The sequence below is a fragment of the Falco cherrug genome, chromosome 4, assembly GCF_023634085.1.
Source record: "Falco cherrug isolate bFalChe1 chromosome 4, bFalChe1.pri, whole genome shotgun sequence".
In the NCBI taxonomy this organism is placed as follows: Eukaryota; Metazoa; Chordata; class Aves; order Falconiformes; family Falconidae; genus Falco; species Falco cherrug.
In genome coordinates, this window is record NC_073700.1 from 47,001,277 (window position 1) to 47,021,049 (window position 19,773).

The 19,773-nt window shown below is 48.7% G+C and overlaps 1 protein-coding gene across 9 annotated transcripts in view; it reads left to right on the top strand.

The window, feature by feature from the left end:
* Positions 1–19,631, top strand: part of MATK (megakaryocyte-associated tyrosine kinase) — a 31,179-nt gene extending 11,548 nt beyond the window's left edge. For 2 of the 9 annotated variants that reach the window (XM_055708367.1, XM_055708372.1), the window contains exons 4-21: positions 1,910–2,086; positions 3,159–3,327; positions 5,055–5,168; positions 5,732–5,818; positions 8,091–8,246; positions 8,954–11,054; positions 15,001–15,057; positions 15,234–15,347; positions 15,500–15,615; positions 15,942–16,161; positions 17,102–17,195; positions 17,288–17,353; positions 17,509–17,608; positions 17,691–17,775; positions 17,951–18,024; positions 18,134–18,339; positions 18,703–18,789; positions 18,930–19,631. In XM_055708367.1, coding sequence (XP_055564342.1) covers positions 15,049–15,057; positions 15,234–15,347; positions 15,500–15,615; positions 15,942–16,161; positions 17,102–17,195; positions 17,288–17,353; positions 17,509–17,608; positions 17,691–17,775; positions 17,951–18,024; positions 18,134–18,339; positions 18,703–18,789; positions 18,930–19,414 — 1,656 coding nt within the window. In that variant the 5' untranslated portion in view covers positions 1,910–2,086; positions 3,159–3,327; positions 5,055–5,168; ... (2 more) ...; positions 8,954–11,054; positions 15,001–15,048 and the 3' untranslated portion in view covers positions 19,415–19,631. Of the gene's footprint in view, positions 1–1,909; positions 2,087–3,158; positions 3,328–5,054; positions 5,169–5,731; positions 5,819–8,090; positions 8,247–8,953; positions 11,055–14,478; positions 14,580–15,000; positions 15,058–15,233; positions 15,348–15,499; positions 15,616–15,941; positions 16,162–16,562; positions 16,983–17,101; positions 17,196–17,287; positions 17,354–17,508; positions 17,609–17,690; positions 17,776–17,950; positions 18,025–18,133; positions 18,340–18,702; positions 18,790–18,929 lie in introns of those variants that run through there. The other 7 variants (XM_055708373.1, XM_055708368.1, XM_055708369.1 and 4 more) reach the window with 7 other exon arrangements.
* The last annotated feature ends 142 nt before the right edge of the window (positions 19,632–19,773 follow it).

A 19,773-nucleotide genomic window follows, 5' to 3' on the forward strand; every position in this document is an offset into this window, starting at 1 on the left:
ATGTTTTATTTCAAAGTTCTTGCAGCACAGGTAGGTGGTTCTCAAATAGGACACTTAAAAAAACTAAGGGCACTAGTTCCTGTAGTCACAGAAGGAGATGAGCTTCCTGCTCAAATTGCTTTCTGGAGAAGCCTCTCTCTCCACTAAGAAAAAGAGAATATTATCTTCAGTATGAAGTTACTCTTGTGAATTTTACCTTCTTGCTCAAATATCTGTTTCATATCAGGCATTCAGTTCTCATACATAGGTTGTGTTTAATGCATGTTCTGAAACTGGAAATAAGAAATCAACAAAATGATTTTCACTTCTTTCTTTTGTGTCTTTGTAACTGGAAAACATAACACTGTACTTCATAATCATGAATGTATGAGCAGTATTTTTCCATATCTGTTTTTTGTAAGGATATGATGATGTGAACTGTGGATTATCGATGCTCTTCATTAATTCACTTAAATTATGCTAGAAAAAGTGATATTTCTGTAGCAATTTGAGAAATCTGAAACTGTTACAGAATTATTATTCTAACGTTTTAATGGGTGATGTAGATTAGTTTACTTATCATTGGTTTTTATGGAGGGGACAGGGGAGGAGGTTTAAATAGGAACACTGAGAGACTCTAAAAATATGTTCTTCAAGCTCCTGGACATGTGTATATCTGAAAAGCATAAGATGGTGAGCAGTATATTTGTAACTGAAATTACTGGATAACTTTGTCTTGTTGAGGAAGTAAGAAGTGCTAAAACATGACATTTTGTTAACCCTTATTTTTTTCTTCTCATATTTATTTTAGTAAGGAAAAAAGCTTTCTTCTCCAGATAAAAAGCAAATATTTTGATGATAAATGGAGTTTTCTCTGCCTACTGGAGTGAATCTGTGCCATTTCAAACTTTTCATTTATATAGCTTTGTATTTCTTCACTTGAATTCTTATGATTTTTGTTAGATAACCTCCTTCTGTTTTAAGAGAAATTTATATCGATGTGCTAAACATCTCTTTCCTAACTTCTTAATTTATATGAAAGTTTGGGAATACATCTTCTGGGGTTCCTTCTGTCCTGCAGCTGGTTGTTGCTGTGTCCAATAATGTCTGGGATTGGGGTCAGCTGCTCCTGTGGAGGGAAGTGTGGAACTGAATTCCACTGTGAGAAACAAAACTTGAGAGGGGATTTTCCCCCTCACCTGTGTTGCGTTCTCAGTTTGCTACCCAAATGACAGCTCACTTGTTATGGTGGAAGAAAAGAGAGATCTGTTCCTTAGTGATGTTTGCAGAGAGCTAACGATATCTTACAAGCATATACTTAACATCCAAGTAGTTACACCACGTAAAACTCCTCCGGATTTTTTTTCAGAAGCAGGCATGTGATCCACCTGTAACTGCCTGGCCTCTCTGAACTCACATCTGTGTTGGTTATGATTCTCAGTGCCTTACTGAAAACTTAAATGACAAACAGGTCCTGGGGCAGAAGGGTCCTTAGGTCTTTCTGTTTTGGGAGGTGACGTGTATCTTACCAAGTGCATATGCCTACAATATTGTCACCTGTATGTAAACCAGCTACATTAGGTTTGCTCTACAGTCAACAAAAAGCTAATCACATACATACATTTGGCCAGATGTAGATCTTGCAGCCAAGCCTGGGCTGACTGTATAGGAAGCCTAAAATGAATAGGTTGTGTGTGAGTGCTTACAGTAGTGCAAGGTAGCAAAGGAGAAATTCATCAAACTGTTAGTGCTTGTGAGCTTTTTATACATTGCAGGTTTGAACGGGACTCCAAAGGGCATTTTTTTTTTGTTTTTAATTTGAGTGTTTCAGGAAATTTTCCATTTATTTTCAGTGGACATTTAGTGTTTTAGTAGAAAAACAGTGCCATCATTGAAAGGGAAATGAATATGTTGCCCTGTCTGATTGCAGACTTACCAGAAGCACTTAGAATGACAAAAGCACAAAAAGAAAGACGTTGTTCAGAAGACAGGAAACCAAGGAAACAGGAGCTCCGCAGGCTTTACAACCAGCTTCAATGTCAGCTCTGTGCGTCCCTTGCACAGGAGCAGGTGCATGTGCGGCACATATCCGGGGAGCCATCAGAAGGTGGGATACGTTTATGGAGTTATGAACGTGACAGAGCTTGCTTATGTTCTAGAAGTGTGTACAGCAAGTAAAAGATCTTTCAGAAACATTTCTGAAAGAAAAATTGCAGTAGAAATACATGCTACGTGAACAAACTTGGGATAACTAGGTGTGTTGCTCAGCTTTGCCAAATGGCCCTCCCCTAAAATTGTAATCTATGCTGAGAAACCTAACCATTTGAAAAATGTTTTCTATAACATTCTTCTCTAAACTCATGTGGAAGTGATGTTACAATTAACAAAGACATCACTTAAAAAAAAAAAAGTCTGTTTTGTCGGTGAGATCAGAAGTTGATCTGCACTGTTCATTGTCGTTTGTTGAGCCTAAAAACTGTTGTTTGAATAGAAGTTTAGAAGCAGCTGACTTTGGGAACTGCTTGCAGAGAAGGGATGCTGAGGATGAAAAAGGAAGAGGTGGTGTGAGCTATAACCTATTCAGAAATGTTCTAGAATACTGAAGATGCCAGTGTCTGGTGTGTAACATCATACAGATGTTCATGTCAGCTTGTGATAAAAAAGCTTAAAATCTTTCAGGCCTAACTACAGTTTTTGTAGTTGATATAAAAACCATCATCAAAGAAATAATTACAGTCAAATTTGCAGAGCACAAAAATTTTAGCAGTCTCAAATTGCCTTTTCTTTTGAAAGACTTTTTACCATTGGAATAATTCCCTGTCTTTGGAGGGATCCAGTCTTTGCAAAGAGTAACTTTTTAATGTTACCTGTTGGACGTTGTGGCAGTCTGAATGTGAGAGATACTCGAGCAGAAGCTTTTGCTTAACAAAACAAAATTTTTAGCATAGCCTTTGCTTCTGTGTTGCATTAGAGGTACAAATCTCAGTAATAAATTTAATCCACTACTGTCAGCTGCTATAATAATTGCTATAATGACAAGGAACAGAACAAATGGGGCAAGATTTTATGGTGACAAACAACTGACAACAGTATGAAGAATTTTTAACTTAAATAGTATTAAGGATGTCTTCTTAAATATTAAAGAATTTGGCTACTAATCCAGTTTTCTTCATTCACAGGCTAATAAAAACAGAGGGAACATGCAACAAACTTGTGGAAGAGAAGGTGATGAAACCAGAAGCAGAGCTACACCTATCTCTGAAAATATACCTGGAGGGCTACTGGATGCACAACCTGTTTTACATGACCATGTAGAAGACGTTAACATCTTGCAAGATAAATTGCTGTGTGAGGCTTTTGATTTCAGACATTCTTATCATGATTTTTAACATATTTGCAAAGTGATTTTTCAACAGTGCTTGATCTAACTGTTGAACTTATTCCATGCTGGTTTATTTCATGCATAATTACCTTACTCTGATTTTTCAAATATACAATTGTAGGCTTTAATGCAAGATTTTGTATTAGTCAGGCTTTTTTTCTGTGGGTAAATATTGATTGCTGTGCCAGGTGACGAAACATTCAGATTGCTTCTGTTGTTGTTATTTCATGAATTCCTGAAAATACTACTTTGCTTTTAGTTATGAAATTGTACATTAAGATTTGATATCTAAATTGAATCTTCAAGTACAGCATTTCCAATTAGATTAGTTTTTATTTTTTCCATTCTCATGTAAGCAAAAGCAGATAAAAAGGAAAGACGAGGAAAAAAAAAAAGCAAGTGTAAGAATTATTTTTGCCTGGAAAAGCCTGTGATGGCACAAGCAGGTGATTGAATACCAGGGAGTAGGTGGGTGCTGCAGGAGGTAGTAATGATCTTAAAGAGAACATACCTGGGTGCACTATGGACTCAGAAAAACTGCTGTAAGAAATTCTTTGCTAGACGATGATTGCTATATCTTATGAGCTGTAAAATGAAGTCATATCCATTATGATAAAAATGCTGTCTTGTCACTGTATGTGAATGAATCATGTTCTAGTTAAATTTGTGAGGTTTTCAGTTGTGTGTTCCTAGAAGCCTTTGCAGCTTAAAGTAGATGTTGCATTTCCTTCCTGTCTTAAATAACATTGTAACATTGCTGGGAGCTTTTAAAATAGCTGTTGTACATTACTCAACGGGTTGGCAAAATTTTTATAAAGAGTAAGTATGTGCATCTTGCAAAAGTACATTCTGGTGAGAAATTCCTGAATGCAAAACAGTTGTTACTGTCATGGGTAGTTATCCTGAACAACATGTTTTATGTCTCAGATTAGAAATGATGAAGGAATAAATATCAGACTTCATTGTAAGCTCCAAGTGCAGTTTCAGTGGGTTTGTATTTAATATTCAGAGAGTAGTGCTAGAATCCTACCACCAAAATAAAAAATGTGATAAGAGGTGGGGAAAAATGTTCTACTCCTGCCTGTGCCCATAAAACTGCAGTATGTGAGTGACAGAGAAATGCCAGTAAATAACAGAAATATCCATGGAGATCCCCACAGACTTAAATCTAAATGACAGAGGTGATATATTCTGCTATTCTCTGTGCTTTTGAGGGAGAATTTCTTGTATGATTACTGCAGTTAAGAAGATTACCAGGCAGCTGTAAAATCCTGCATGCACTCAGTTGTCTCAGATCTTTAACATTTTTAGAAAGAAGCTCTGAACCAAATTCTTCATTCACTTGACATTCATCCCTAGGAAGCTCTGTTTATTATCAAGTGCAGGTTAAAGGGTTGTTTTGTTTGTGGTTGTCTTGGGAGGGGTGCGTCTGTTTTGGTGGTAAAGTAGCAAAGGTAATTTCTTACTTGTCTGTCTATATGATAGAAATTATCACAGAAGTTTGTATGTTCCAGGTGGTTTTACAGACCTGTGAAAATGCAATCTAGAAAATAATTTCAAAGTGCTAAAAAAAAAAAAAAAGGGGGCAGGGTCCCAAGGATAGGCAAACGTTTAGAGAAGCAGCAAAGACTGGGAAAGGGAAAGCATGTTTGTTTGCTTCTTATTTCTAACATGTCACTTTTATCCTCTCCAGAGACAATGGGACTTTCTGTAAAAAAGGCTTCAAGCAGGGCATCAAGCCTGTTAAATCCTGGTGGTGGCAGGCAGCATGTTCTTGAAGGTATCATGTCAGGAAAACTGTTGACAGGTGGGTATCAGCATTACCCAGAAACCTCACTGGAACCTTTGGCACAGCAGCTCATGCTGGGAATGTTGTTCCTCAGTTCTGCCACCTCTTGGTTGTTTTCTTTTGAAAGCGTGTGAAGTGTGATGCGTTGACTCCTCTGCACTGCTGAGTTGCTCTGTTAAAACAATATTGATAGCAACACTCTCTCCAGGAAGGGAGAGACCTCTGTACCATCTGATTTCTAAGGAAAGACTAATATTTGAATTTGTCAGAGATGTGTTTCAAGCCCCCAGGCATGCTTACTTGGCTTTACAAAGCTCACATTGCTTTTCTGAACGCAGTCGTTATTTATAGAAAAGCTTTTAAGAGATGTCTTGAATGCTGTAGCTGTGTGCTCATTCCAGAGAGTCTAAAGCTTGATCACTTTGTCACATTTTCTTACTTGAGGTAAAGCAAAATTCCAGAACTGTTTAAACAGTTTTTAAACTTGATTTTTGATTCTTTGCCTTCTGTGTTTTGCTGTTAAAAACCTGGTTGCCACATATTTTTTAATGTGTTTTCTTTCTCATATCTTGCGTTGTCAGATGAACCTGGGCTGCAAGATCCCTGTTAGAAGAAGTTGGATACTTTGGAGACTGTAGGAGTAAGGTGATGTCACAGCCCATGCACAGGTAGAAAAAAAGAGCACTTTTAAACTACTGAGAGATGTGGTCTGCATTTTACTTATTATTGTATTTCTGTCACAAGTAACACCAGAAATTGTGTTGGTGTTGCTCACTTTTTAATGAAAGGATTCATCAAAGTGGGTGAATATTGCAAACGAGAGCCCAGTTGTCTTTAAATATGCTGTTTGTTTTAAATGTTTTTGTCTGCCATTGGGTCCTCTGTCACATTTTTTATTGCCTGTGTGGAAAACTATAGAACTTATTGTGGCACATAAAACTGAACAGCGCATAACTCAAGCCCTGTTCCATTCTGTTTGCTTAGTCATTCTTAGTTTGGTATGCAGTAGGAAAGGTCATTTACGTATAATTACTTCTTTTTCATTGACACTTAAAATTTGCCTGACCATGCAGTTTATTTGCAATGAAAGCATTGACTTCCTTATTGAATAAGCAAACATTAAAATCCTACAGTTACTTATGTTAAATATGATGAAAGAGAATAGCATATGAGACTAAACTACAATTGCTGTAACCAGTCTTGACTGAAACCTGTGTGTCTCAGTGCAGAAGTTTAAGGTGATTTCAGCTTGAACACGAAATTCTTGGTTTCTAATTTTCAAAGTAGCTGGCTACCTTAGCTTTAGGTGAGTGTTTGCAAGATAAGCTTAATTGCTACGTATGCTGTAGTGGTGGTGATCTTCTAAATAACTTTCCACCTTCCATGGCATGTGTAGGAAGAACTGCAGAATTCTATGTATTTCCTTCATACAGCTGCCTTCAGTTCAGTTGGGTTGTTATCATTTTATCTTGTCCATCTCCTAGCATGATTTAAAAATGCTAACTTTCAAGGGGAAATAAAAAAACACACACAAAAAAAACCCCAAACAAAACTAACAAAAAACAGGAGACTTGGAATGGGGCCCTTGGCATCTCCAAAAAGTATATTTAATGCATGTGGTAAAAAAAAAAAAAAAAAAAGAGACAGCTAGAAGAGTAGAGGGTGAAGGAGGTGGAAGAGATTACAAAAAAGATGCTGCCTAATAATGATACTGCGTGTATAAAATAATGTTCATATGCTTCCAACTTTTTATATCTAAAGAGGTCCTGGTTTAGTCTGTTTACATTTTTAATGATTTTTCCTTGAAATACTGTACTGTAAGTACTTTTAAATTGTACTATAATCACTACAGAAATCGCACCACTGTGTGAGAGTGAAGTTGCCTGTAGCAACAGTTCCTTTCCTTCTGTTATGTCTCCTTCCCCTCCCACTCCCTTGCTCTAGAAAAAACCTCTTCCCACAGTAAAACAGGTAGACAGTCAAATACTATTAAAGAAAAAAAAAGTAAACCCCTCCCATCCTCTAGTATTGTATATATTCTTTATAGATTTTCTTTATTACTTTGGATTTCTACCCTCCAACTGGAGGCAGTTTATAGCCCTGTTGTACAGGTTTGGGGTTTTTTACCCCACCCTTTTCGAGCAGGGGTCTTGCACTTCAGGGGTTACTGTTTGGGAGCAGTGGTGTGCAGAGTTGTACAGAGATACGTAGTTGCTTGCTTAAAGCCTTTTTGGTGGTTTTGGCAAAGCTGACCAAGCAAATGTGTGGAGGAGAGGCTGTAATGTGGCTTTAGTGTTGTCATAATGGGACCAGGAAAAAGAGTACAATGGAGAAAACCAGAGTTGAACGCTTTTGTTCTTCTGTGTGGTGTTGCCAGTTAAGCCACTGGATTGTCACAGGCTTCAGCTTCATGCATATATTCTTTGTTTAAACTTCATTAAAATCAATCCTCACATTCCTTCAGGCTTTTGGGGGTATTTTGAACAATGGCTTTTTAGAATTTACTGCAAAACATTACTTCTGCATTATTCATTGTCAAATAAGCCTGTTTCTTCTTTAAGTACTTTTTTTGGGGGGTGTGTAAAGCAGGTTTGTAAAGCAGGTTCTGTTTAGGTGCTCTGAGTTAAGAGTTGTAAGCCATACAAAAATAGGTATTTGAAGAGTGATGCATTTCAGCATTTCCATAGATGTTCAAATAGATGCATTTTTGTATTAAACTATTACAGTGCAGTGTGTTCTGAGCTAAAAGGTGCTCACAGCTAGCTGGCTTAGCTGGGGCGGCTGCCATCCTTCTGTACACTTAGTGTTACCATGACCTCGTGCCGAAGCCTTGACTCTGATCTTCCTCTTGCCATGCAGTTATCGTCATCTGTTTCTGCTAAATCAGAAAGATAGGGAAGCGTTGAAATACTGTGAGTAATTTCTAACCTTTTGTCTTAGATCAAAAGAGGATCAAGTGGTGCATCTACTCCAACAAGCTTCACTCATCAGAAGGCAGAAAGTAAAACCATTAGACACTGCCACAGGTGCTGCCAGAGATGAAAGCCAAGTTACAATACCAAATGCTGAAGTCTGATGTAGCGGTCCCTGTTCGGGGTAAGTGACGTAGATGCCTGTAAAGACCAAGAACCCAGGTGCAGAACATGCATCCAAATGCTGCACATCACCCCCCAGAACAGGCACGACACACAAGCATGGGCACTGCAGTGAAGGCTTGATGTGTCCAGGTAAAACAGCTGCCACAGTGGGATTTGGGTGTAATGACCTGGCAGCTGTAGCAGGGCATCTTCCACTCGTCCCTTGAGCATGCCCGATCTACTTTCTTGCTGGGGCATAAGTTTGTGCATTGCTATTTGATCTGTAAGGGTTTAGTAAAAGCATCTTTGCTGTCCTCACCGCTTTTGGGCGCTGCTAGGGACCGAGGGGAATCTCTTGGAAGTGTCAGTCTGGCTCCCGGCAGTGCGGTGTGTGCAGCAGCATCTGAACCCGGTGTTGCATACAGCTGCTTGGAGCAGGGTAAGGTTAAGGCATCATCTAAAGCTCCAGCCATTACCAAGAGTGAAATACCCTTTGTTGTTGCGTTGAAATGTAAATCTTTGCGATGAAAAGGGGTGTTTAACCTCAGTGATTTTTCTCTTTAAACCTGGAGGTCAGATGTCAAAGACCAAGTTAGACGTCGCGTGCTGCCCTTACAAGCAGAGGAAGCCAGAGGCACGCTGGACACCTTGGCTTGCTCAGGGTGGCATTTGAAACCAGGTCACCTGGTTGCATTCTGGATGTGCCTGTTTTTCCTTTGACTATAGAGGAAGCCAGAAAGGACCTGGATGTTTGATTTCAGATGCTAAAAGGAGAGGTAAAAAGAATCCCCTTCACTGCCCCCAAGTTGCTCCGGAGGCAAGGCAGGAAAGAGTTGTCTGCTTTTGTGACATACTGACATTTGCAGATTCCCTTCTTAAAGGCTTGAAATACAGGGCAGATTCCTCAGGCTGGGAAGGCACGTGTCTGGTGAGTCCAACCGCGTTGTCAGCGTGGACTGAAGGGAGCTGCGTCAGCAAAAGAGAGCCTATGGGCTGTGGACCTGTGCTGAAAGTAGCTGTTTTTTCTGTACAAAATGTGCTGCTGTTTATAATGCATGTTGTCGCCCATCTCTTCCATCTTCCTGCTCCAACCTTCGCTTCCTTGGATAACTCCAATCCTTCGTCTTACCAGGAATGGCACTGCTCAACAGTTTTTGTAGGACATTGTGCTTGTGACCGTGAGCTTGACTCTCACTGACCCAGAGGAAGGATGTCAGGAGGAAGACTTAATAAGTGGTTAAAGCCTCAGCCTACCATGTGAGAAAAGCATTTCCCATACGATTGAACTTTGACCCAGCAATTTTGGAAGTGCTACAAAATCTTGATGTTTTGGCTCATCATAGGCTGTTTCAGAGGGACCTGGCTGTGCCACCCTGACCTGGCTGTGCAGTGCAGACACCTACCCTACTGCACTAGAGGAGGGAGGAAGACAGTTTTGAGGATCAATGTATTAAAGATTGAGGCAGTGACTGGGTGATAGGCAAATGGTGTGAGACCAGCTCTGGCAGAAGCAAGCAGGAGCCTTTTTGCCACTGTACAGCAGGACAGGGAAAGCCCATTTATGCAACCTGAGTGAGTTGTTCCTTGTGCGTGATGCCGAGTTCTCTGGGCCGTGGTCACATCTGTAACAACGACAGGATGTGGCAAAACCCGAAAGTATGAAACGTCTGTGTCACAGCGAGTACTGTGCAGACCCCAGGAGATCTGGTGCTGAGCCCAGATGTGTGGTGCAAGCGCTGTTATGATGTACTCTTGTGTTTGTTCTCAAGCTTGAAGAGAGTTGGTAACTAAGGATCCATCCTTACAGATTCAGAGGATAATGCAAGGAGTGCTCCTGGGGAAACATGTCCCAAGAATCCTATGAACAGACTGGCTTGAATGGCTTGGGGAAATTGTTTGTTGATAGAACAATATAATCAGGAGCTCAAACTACTGGCTAGTTTGGAATACTGTCTTTCTGCACTGCCTTTGCCCTTGAATTGCCAGTATTTTTTGAAGGCTTAAGCACCATTTTATTAAAAACAGAAAAGTACACAGAAAAAAATCGAGACCCCTGGATGAAGTATGGTGTTTGCCTGAAATGGCATTTTTCTTCCTTTTCAACATTTTGCTCAGAATATTGGAAATGTTAAACATTAGTGCAAAACTGGTTTCCAGCTTTCTGGCTGGGATGATGAGCTGCAGAGGCGATTATTCCCTCCCTGCTAGTTGCGGATGCTGGAGGATACAGATAAGCCACTGCCATTTGATGGTGCTTCTCATTTAAAAGTGTCTCTGCAATTGCCTGTTCCAGCCTGCAATGCATCTGTGTTTTCATCCTCTATAGACCAGCAAGGTGCAGCCATGATCTTGGATCAACCTTCCCAAAGTCTCACAGAAGACAGTGCTGAGATGGGATTAGACTTTGGGATCCCTGGTCCCAGGGATCGTTAATTTTCTGTGAGTGCTACACAGTGCTCCAGGATATGGGATCTGGTGATCTCCCAGTTCATGTCTGGCGAGGGTGTGTACTTGTGCCCTCAAAGGGTAAAAGTTGTTTTAAGTGTTGTCAAACAATGAGTCACCTCTGATTAATGCTTGATGTTTGACTGTGCAGGCGGCAGGCACTAGGACCTCTGGGACGCTGCATCTACAGCCCTTACCAGAAGAGAAATCAGGAAATAACGCAGTAGCTCTTTCTGGGAGCATGCCCTTGAAAATAAAGCTTTGCTGCTCCATATGAAAGAGAATTTACTCTCCAGGATTTCAGGAATCTAAGTCCAGGCATAGCTGCGAGCTACCCCAAGACATCATTGCCCCCAGGGCCCTGCATGGACATTGCTGGGAGGTAAGTGCAAGGCTCTGTTAGGGTTGCTGAGGGCGGCTGATGGGTCTGCTCTGCCAGTGAAGAGGGATGGACATGGTGGTGTAGTGTTAAGAGCATGGTTAAATGGTTAAGACTGTTTCTCTCAGTGGAGAAAATGGTCAGGCATCACCTGATTTTTCAGCAAAAGAGCTGTACTTGCCGTTTGTCCAAGTGACCCTTAGTGCGGCTGGGTGTTGATAAAGAAGTTCTCCAGTTTGTGTTTCAAAGGCGTGTCCATAACGCATCCAGCTCCAACCTCAGTGCAGAGGTGCAGGCTGCCAATGTCCCCTCTTCTGTTACTGTGCCATTGGGTCCTGGCAGCTCCACAGCTGGGATAACTGTGTGCTGGAAACCAGCCTGAACTCTCCAGTCCAGGGTTGGGATGGCTCCGCTGAATCCCACCGTGCTTCTGTGCTTCTCACCCTCATTCCAAGTACTCAGGTTAACTAATTAAAAAAAAAAAAAAAAGTGCGTAGAGCAGCTCCAAAACAAAGAAGGGAGAAATATCTCCTCCCAGGCTTTCTGCCCATGCGTGCCGCTTGTGGGAATGTTCATTCCAGCGATGGGAACTGCATGGATCAAACATAGATTCATACACTTATAGAATGGTTTGGGTTGGACAGGACCTTGAAGATCATCTAGTTCCAACCCTCTGCCATGGGCAGGGACACCTTCCACTACCCAACTACACAACTCAGGTTGCTCCAAGCCCCATTCAACCTGGCCTTGGACAATCCCAGGGACGGGGCATCCACAGCTGCTCTGGGCACCCTGTGCCAGCATCTCACCACCCTCACGGTGAAGAATTTCTTCCTAATATCTTGTCTAAATCTAAACATCTCCAAGAACAAATAGGTGCTTTAGGACGAGGCATGTGAGTGTCACCCGGAGGAAGGTGATTCACTGCCATTGCCTGCTGGTGGCTGGGCTCCAGGCTCTGCCAGTGGCCAGTATCCATGTTGGGCTGCATGTTGCACCGTGAGCCCTAGTGCCAGCTGGGCAGAAGAGAAGCTGGGCCTTTGGGTGCTCGGAGAGGAGGATCTGTCCCTTCTGAGCACCACCTGCTGTCTGCACTCGGGCAGGACTGAGCAAACAGTTGCTGCTTTTCCCCAGAAATTACTGTCCCAGAGGAGGAGAAAATGAAGGACCAACTGTCAGAGCTGATGTTGTCCTTCCTGGCCCAGCCAGCATGTCCCTCCTTGTACCAGGTTGTACCATGGTGAGAGGTCTGGAGCAGACCCCATCCTTAAGCTCTGTGCCCATCAAGTCCTCGCCCATCCTGGAAGTGAGCTGAGCTGCATCCAGTCACGTCGGATGGGAGCAGGCACAGGGTGGCTGCCTTTGCATCTCTAAGTCCACCGACATAATACATGTGGCACAGATGGGCTGCAGGCTGAGCGGATGTCTCTGCTAGCTAACAATGGCTTGTGGAACAGATACAACTGCTGCCCGCTGATATTAACCTTGCAACAGCTGCAGTTGCCCCTTTGTTGTTGTTGCGCTGGATCAGGACCACATGGTACGTCCTCAGATCCTCACCGTCACGGAGACAGGCTGGGGTTTACCACCAGTGATGCAGAGGAGTGACCGTGACTCACCTCCAAAAGAGGAATAGAACAAAGACCGTCATCGCTGCTCCAAGGAGCCGAGTGAGCCCCCACGCTGCTCCCAGCCCAGCAGAGTCTGGGAGACACCGTCCTGCTCTGGCTAGAAGTTTCCAAGGGGCCAGAGAGGCAGAGAGAGATTTCAGCTGCAAAATGGATCTGGAAGAAGGGTGCTGAAATCAGAACAAAACTTACAGAAGCTGTGACTTTACTTTTAAGAGTGTGGTGGGTTTGGGGATGATGCCGTGGCACGAGGATGCATGGCAGCCCTGGCAGTGCCACCAAGGGCACAGGCTTGGGGTCAGTGCCCCAGCAGGTGAGAAGTCCCCCCTCCAGCCCCCTGTGCTGTAAAAGGAAGATTAAAGAAAATGTGTCGTCCCCCCCTTAAAATAAGGTGGGAGAGCTGGTGACAACCAGCAAGGAGGAGGGTGAGGTACTCACCAGCTCAGTTTTCGGTGGTAATCTCTCATGTCTCTAAAGAAAGGGACTGGGGAAACAAAGTCCCTCCCGTTGTAGGAGAAAATCAGGTTCAAGACCACCTGAGCGACCTGAAGATAAATAATTCTACAGGATCCAACAAGATGCAGCTGTCAATGCGTGATGACTCTCAATGGCTCAATGTCCAGGTGGAAAGCAGTAACAAGTGGTGTCCCTCAAGAGTCCACACTGGGACCGATACTATTTAATATTTTCATCAGTGGTGTGTGTAGTGGGATTGAGTGGACCCTCAGTAAGTCTGCAGATGAGACCAAGCTGGGCGGCACAGTTGATTCACTGGAAGGAGGGGATGCTGTCCAGAGGGGCCTTGACAGCCTAGGGGGAGTGGGCTCATGTGAGCTTCATGAAGCTGAACAAGGCCAAGTGCAAAGTCCTCCACGGGGGTCGCGGCAGTCCCCGGTACCAGTACAGACCGGGGGATGAATGGATTGAGAGCAGCCCTGCAGGGAAGGACCTAGGGCTACAGGTGGTTGACAAACTGGGTATAAGCCAGCAACGTGTGCTCACAGCCCAGAACGCCAACCGTATCCTGGACTGCATCGCCAGCAGGTTAAGGGAGGGGATTCTGCCCCTCTGCTGTGGTGAGACCCCACCTGGACCACTGTGTCCAACTGGGGGGTCCCTGGCACAAGGAAGACACGGACCTGTTGGAGTGGGTCCGGAGGAGGCTATGGAAGTGGTCCAAGGGCTGGAGCCCCTCTGCTATGGAGCCAGGCTGAGAGACTTGGGGTTGTTCAGCCTGGGGAAGAGAAGGCTCTGGGGAGACTTGGCTGCAACCTTGCGATATATGAAGGGGGCTTACAAGAAAGACAGAGAAAGACGTTTTACCAAGGCTTACAGGGATGGGATAAAGGGGAATGGCTGTAAGCTGAAAAAGGGTAGATTTACGTTCAGTATTGGGAAGAAATTGTTCACCGCGAGGGCGGTGAGGTGCTGGCACAGGGTGCCCAGAGCAGCTGTGGATGCCCCATCCCTGGAAGTGTTCAAAGCCAGGTTGGAGCAACCTGGGCTGGTGGAAGGTGTCCCTGCCCACGGCAGAGGGGCTGGAGCTCGATGGGCTTTCAAGTCCCTTCCAACCCAAACGGTTCTGTGAGTCTCTGATCCTCCTGTGGAGGTGGCACTGGGGATGAAGGGCTCCAGGAGGAGAAGATGCACAATGTTGAATTGGAACATGGTCACATGCATCCCAGTGTGACAAGTTGGTGGCAAGGGGAGCACGGGGACCTTGTGCAATCATCCCACAGCCAGTGAATGTGACAGTCCCACCTCAGCCCGGCCCTGCCTGTCAGCATTCTCCCCTGCAGCAGGCAGCCCGTGCGCCAGCACTGCCACGTCCCCTGTCAGCGGGGCCCCTGCAGCTGGTGCCTCTTGTGGCCCTGATGACTTGGAGCTGCTGAAACAGGAGGTGAAAAAACAAGTTCCTGGTAAAACCGCATTCCCTGCTGCGGCCACGATGATGGGCTCCTGTGGAGCCAGCAGTGCTGGTGGGTGGTGGAGCACATATTCAAGCCAGCAGTGCCGGTGGGTGGTGGAGCACATCTTTGGGCTCCAAGGCGGGGAGAAGGGGCAGGGGCCAGGACAGCTGGGTCCTGCTCCCGACTGGGTTTGGGACAGGAGTGTCCCCTGGCTTACAGCCGGTGCGGGCAGGGTTTGCAGCCAGCTCCAAGCCTTGTCCTCCGTCCTACGGTGCAGGCTGTCCCACGCGATGGACAGGTTTGCCAGCAGTTGCGTTGGCCAGAGGAGCCTGTGGGGACAGCAGCAGTGGCCAGGGCTGGGCCGGCTCAGCCCCATCTCTCCACAACTGCCTTTGGTTTTTTTCTTGGCAGGTGGCAGCAGGAGAGGACAGGGAGTCCCTGGTGTGCCGACAGCCGACCATGTCTGGGGTGAGCAGCACTGCCACAGGATGCCAGCACTTCCCCTGCCAACATCGGCTTGTGCCCAGTGCCCCTTATCTCCAGCCAGGGCTTCAGACGGTCCTTGGGGCTGACCCCGATAGCTGTGGGAGGTGGAGGGGGGCCAACTTTCGCTGTCCCTGCTGATGCTGCCTTCTCCCCTGCAGAAACACTGGCCCTCGGGGACGCAGTGTGTCACCAAGCACGACCACACCAAGCCCAAGGCCCAGGAGCTGGCCTTCCGCAAGGGCGACGTGGTCACCATCATTGAGGCCGTGGAGGTGAGCCCGTGGGTGCTGCAGCAGCATGCTGCCCTGGGCGGGCACAGAGGGGATGGGACCCTAGTGCCATCAGCTGAGCTGACAGCACCAGCCCCCTGTCCCCAGCAGGATCCCTCCTTCCTTCCCTTGCCCTGAGACCCTCTTGTCCCCAGGGCAAAGGCTGGTACCGTGCCAGACACAATGAGACGGGGCAGGAGGGGCTGCTGGCGGCCAGCGCACTGCGGGAGCGTGGTGCCATCCGTGTTGACCCCAAGCTCAGCCTCATGCCGTGAGTACAGCTTGGGGGGATCCGGGGTGGGGGGCCAGCAGCCCAGGTGAGACCCTGGGAGCTGTGGATGAGTCCGGCACGTTCCCCCCCAGCCAGGTTTTGGCTGGGCAGCGGGGGGCAGAGCAGCCTGGAGCTATGCCCTGGCAATGGAGGGATTTGCTGGAGCCAGCACACAACTTTCAAGACCCCCAGTTGTGCCCACCCAGCTTGGATGGACCTCGTAGGGAGGGGTTTTATGCAGTGGGGTCTGTGCAGCTTTGGAGGGGGCTCTGCTCTCCCCGTCTCGCTGCCAGCATGGCCCTTCTCCCCAATGCTCCTCTCCCCAGCTGGTTCCATGGGAAGATCTCCGGGGTGGAGGCAGTGCAGCAGCTGCAGCCCCCCGAGGACGGGCTGTTCCTGGTGCGTGAGTCTGTCCGGCACCCCGGTGACTATGTGCTGTGCGTGAGCTTTGGCAAGGAGGTGATCCACTACCGCGTGGTACACAAGGAGAACACGCTCAGCATCGACAGCCAGCAGTACTTCTCCAACCTCATTGACATGATCGAGGTGAGACCCCCCTCCCCAGGCAGCGAGCCCCGCCAGCACCAGACCGTGGGTGAGAACCTCGTGGGGTCACTCAGAGCAGCGGCAGGTCCCTGTCCCTCTATGGTTTTCGTTGTGTTTTGTTACCTGGTGGAATTCTCCATCCTTGCCAACGGTTTGCGGTTCCCGCTCGGTTTGGGGTGCATTGGACAGATCTGGGAGGCCCCAGGGATGCTTTCTGCTGTGAGCCAGCCCAGCTGGCAGCAGCCCCTGTCCCCTGTCCAGGGCTACGTTTCCCCCCATCCCTGCTCATTTGGTGCTTCACACAGCAGCGAGGCTTAGGGCATTTTAGAGAAGGAAGGTCCTGGCAGCCTCTGAGCCTGGACGAGGCTTGAGGCATTCTGAGCTCCCCTCTGCTGACCCAGCAGGGCTCCCACATTAGCTCCTCATGGTCTGTCTTCACCCTGTCTCATAGCTGCTGCCCGGCTCCTCTCTAGAGGGTTGTACTCCCCTATGTTTTCCTCATTTAGACACAACTTCTGCTTTTGGGTGGGTCCTTTCCCCTTTTGGCTGCCTCGGCCCCGCTCTGTAGCTGCGACAGCCACCCCACCGCTTCCGCCCCGGCCATCTCTGCAACCTGCCCTCGGCCACTGCAGCGCCAGCCGGGGCTTGTCGGCTGCCGTCTGCCTCGCTGGCAGCATCTCATGGTGCCCGTGGTCCATTGCGGTGTTTCCCGGCTGTGTGCAGAGGGGAGCAGGGCTGAGATGTGGGCTGTGAATCGTGCCGCTGGGGAAAATGTGGCGGTTTGTGCTGCCCGAGCTGAAGGGGGTCCCAGCCCCTTGAGGGTACTGGTGGTACTGGGGTCCCATGGAGCATCCTGTGAACGTTTCCTGGTTCCATGCCCCGAGCTTGGGGGTAAGAGATGGCACCGCCGCATCACCTCGGTCTGTTTGTCCATCGGCAGCACTACATGAAGGAGCAGGGAGCCATCTGCACCAAACTGGTGAAGCCCAAACCAAAAACTGGGATGAAGTCGGCCGAGGAGGAGTTAGCCAAAGGTAGGGAATGATGGGAGAGGGTCGCTGTCCAGGCTTTGGGGACAAGGCCCTGCTGGTGGCCCCTGCTAACCTGCCCTTGTGCCTGTGCTCAGCCGGCTGGTTGCTGAACCTGCAGCACCTCACGCTGGGAGAACGCATCGGGCAAGGAGAGTTTGGAGGTAGGTGAGAAGGTGGGGTGTGGAGGTTCCCTGGCGGTGGGCTTCCCCAAATGGCACCTGCTGATGTCCCCTCCCCATCCCATGGCATGGGGGGCTCAGCCTGGGAGTGGGATGTCAGGTGTGGTGCTGAGCCTGACCCCCATCTCCCCTCCCAGATGTCCTGCGGGGAGAGTATATGGGGCAGAAGGTGGCTGTGAAGAACATCAAGTGTGACGTGACTGCCCAGGCCTTCCTCACCGAAACGGCTGCCATGACGTGAGTGCCACACGGGGGGGACACAGCCTGACCCTGCCCCACGACCCTGGCACCCCCCTGACTCACATCCCCTGCATTTCAGGAAGGTCCGGCACAAAAACCTGGTGTGTTTGCTCGGCGTTATCCTGCACAACGGCCTCTACATCGTCATGGAGTACATGAGCAAGGTAACAGCACTTGGCTGGTCCTCGGCCATCGGGACTCGTCACCACTCAGGCTGGAGGACAAAATCCCCGTCTAGGGGCCGAGCTGGATGAATGCTGGGTGCTGCAGCCCCTGCGGGAGGCAAAGTCTGGGCAGCTGCGCGCTGTCGGTCCTTATGCATTTCTCCTCCTCTGTCAGGGCAACCTGGTGAACTTCTTGCGCACACGGGGCCGGGCACTCGTCCCAACCCATCAGCTCCTCCAGTTCGCTCTGTAAGTCCATCTTCCTCCCTGTGGGCTGGGGACTGGTGCCCTGTGTCCCTCTGGGCAGCCCCAGGGGACATGTGGTGACACTGTGCTCTGCTTCGCTTGGCCGTGGCAGGGACGTGGCTCAGGGCATGGACTACCTGGAGTCCAAGAAGCTGGTGCACAGGGACCTGGCTGCCCGCAACATCCTCATCTCTGAGGAGAACGTGGCCAAAGTGAGCGATTTTGGCTTGGCCCGGGTCAATCCCAAGGGCAAGGACGCCACTCTGCTGCCCGTGAAGTGGACGGCTCCGGAGGCCCTGAAACACAACGTGAGCAGTGGTAGGAAGGGGGGGTGGGTCAGGGGGTCCTCCCAAAGCAGCTCACCCCCTTGGGTCCACCAGCTCGTCCCACCGGCCCGGCTCTGCCCCGTGGTGGCTTCTGGCACATTCAGCCCTGTGACTCGCAGAACAGGGGCTCTGTCCTGGCCAGCGCTTGCCCTGGTGTGCAGTGGGAGCTGGGGCAGCTCCGGTGGGATGCGGCAGGATGGACCCAGGGCTGTGTGAGTGGTGGGAAGGGAGGGGGTTCTGGGGGGCTGGAGCTGGCAGCGGGCAGGCGCCGTCTCCTGTCTTGCGCTCAGGGAGGGAAGGGGACCCCGCGTGGCCCCTGGCCGGCTTCAGCCTCCCCTTCCTCCTGCCACCACAGAAATTCTCTTCCAAGTCGGACGTGTGGAGCTACGGGATCCTCCTGTGGGAAACCTTCTCCTTCGGACGAGCGCCCTACCCCAAGCTGGTGAGTGCTGTGCTGGGGCATGCCGCAGGTCGCACCCCACTGGCACCGATGGGACAGGGACACCCCACTGTCCCCTGGCCAGGACGGGCCCCGGTGGGGTGGGGAGGTGGGGGTCCCAGCTGGCTTTTCCATCCTGTCAGAGCCTGAAGGAGGTGACAGAGCTGCTGGAGCAGGGGTACCGCATGGACCCCCCCGAGGGCTGCCCGCCTGCCGTCTATGCCCTAATGAAGAGCTGCTGGGAGCTGGAGCCAGGCAAGCGGCCGTCCTTCAAGAAACTCATGGAGAAGCTGCAGAAGGAACTGAAGCACCTGATGAAGGATATTTAACCCCTGCCTGGCTCCCAGGACCCATGGCAGAAGGACCCCGGGACCACCAGGGTTGGGGGTGGTGTGGCAAGGGGTGGCCGGTGGCACCGCTCTGTCCTGGTGGAGATGGGGCAGCAGCTGGGGAGAGGCTTTCCTCCCCCAGGGCACCCAAAGAGGAGGTAACAGCCTCCCTCCATCCTGGCATGGGTCCTTCTTGCCACCACGCCGCCCAGAGAAGGGTTCCTGGGGGTCCACCTCCCCTGACCTGCTGGGGTGGTGTGGGGCCACACACCGCAGATACCGTGCTCAGCTCCGGGTAGCATGTGCCACACGTGGGGTCCCTTTGAGCTGCCCCTCCCGGTGACAGGGGACAGGATGGGACATCTCTGCTCGCTGGAGGATGAAAGCCCAAAGCCCAGCCCCAACGCAGCTCCGCTCCAGCCCCCCGGCCCCGCACGGGGACGCCGGCTGCAGCCAGCTCTAAAACCACACGGATTTGAGCTTTTTGATTAAACCAAAGAAATTAGTTCAACAGCATCTTTAAGCCTCTGGGCTCAAATTAGGCCTATCCCTCGCCTGGGGCCGGGCAAAGCACAGCGAAAGGCTTGGGTGGGCTGGGAGCTCTGGCCCTCGGAGCCCCCTGCACACAGCCTGGCCCCTCTCCCCTCGGGGCTCTGCG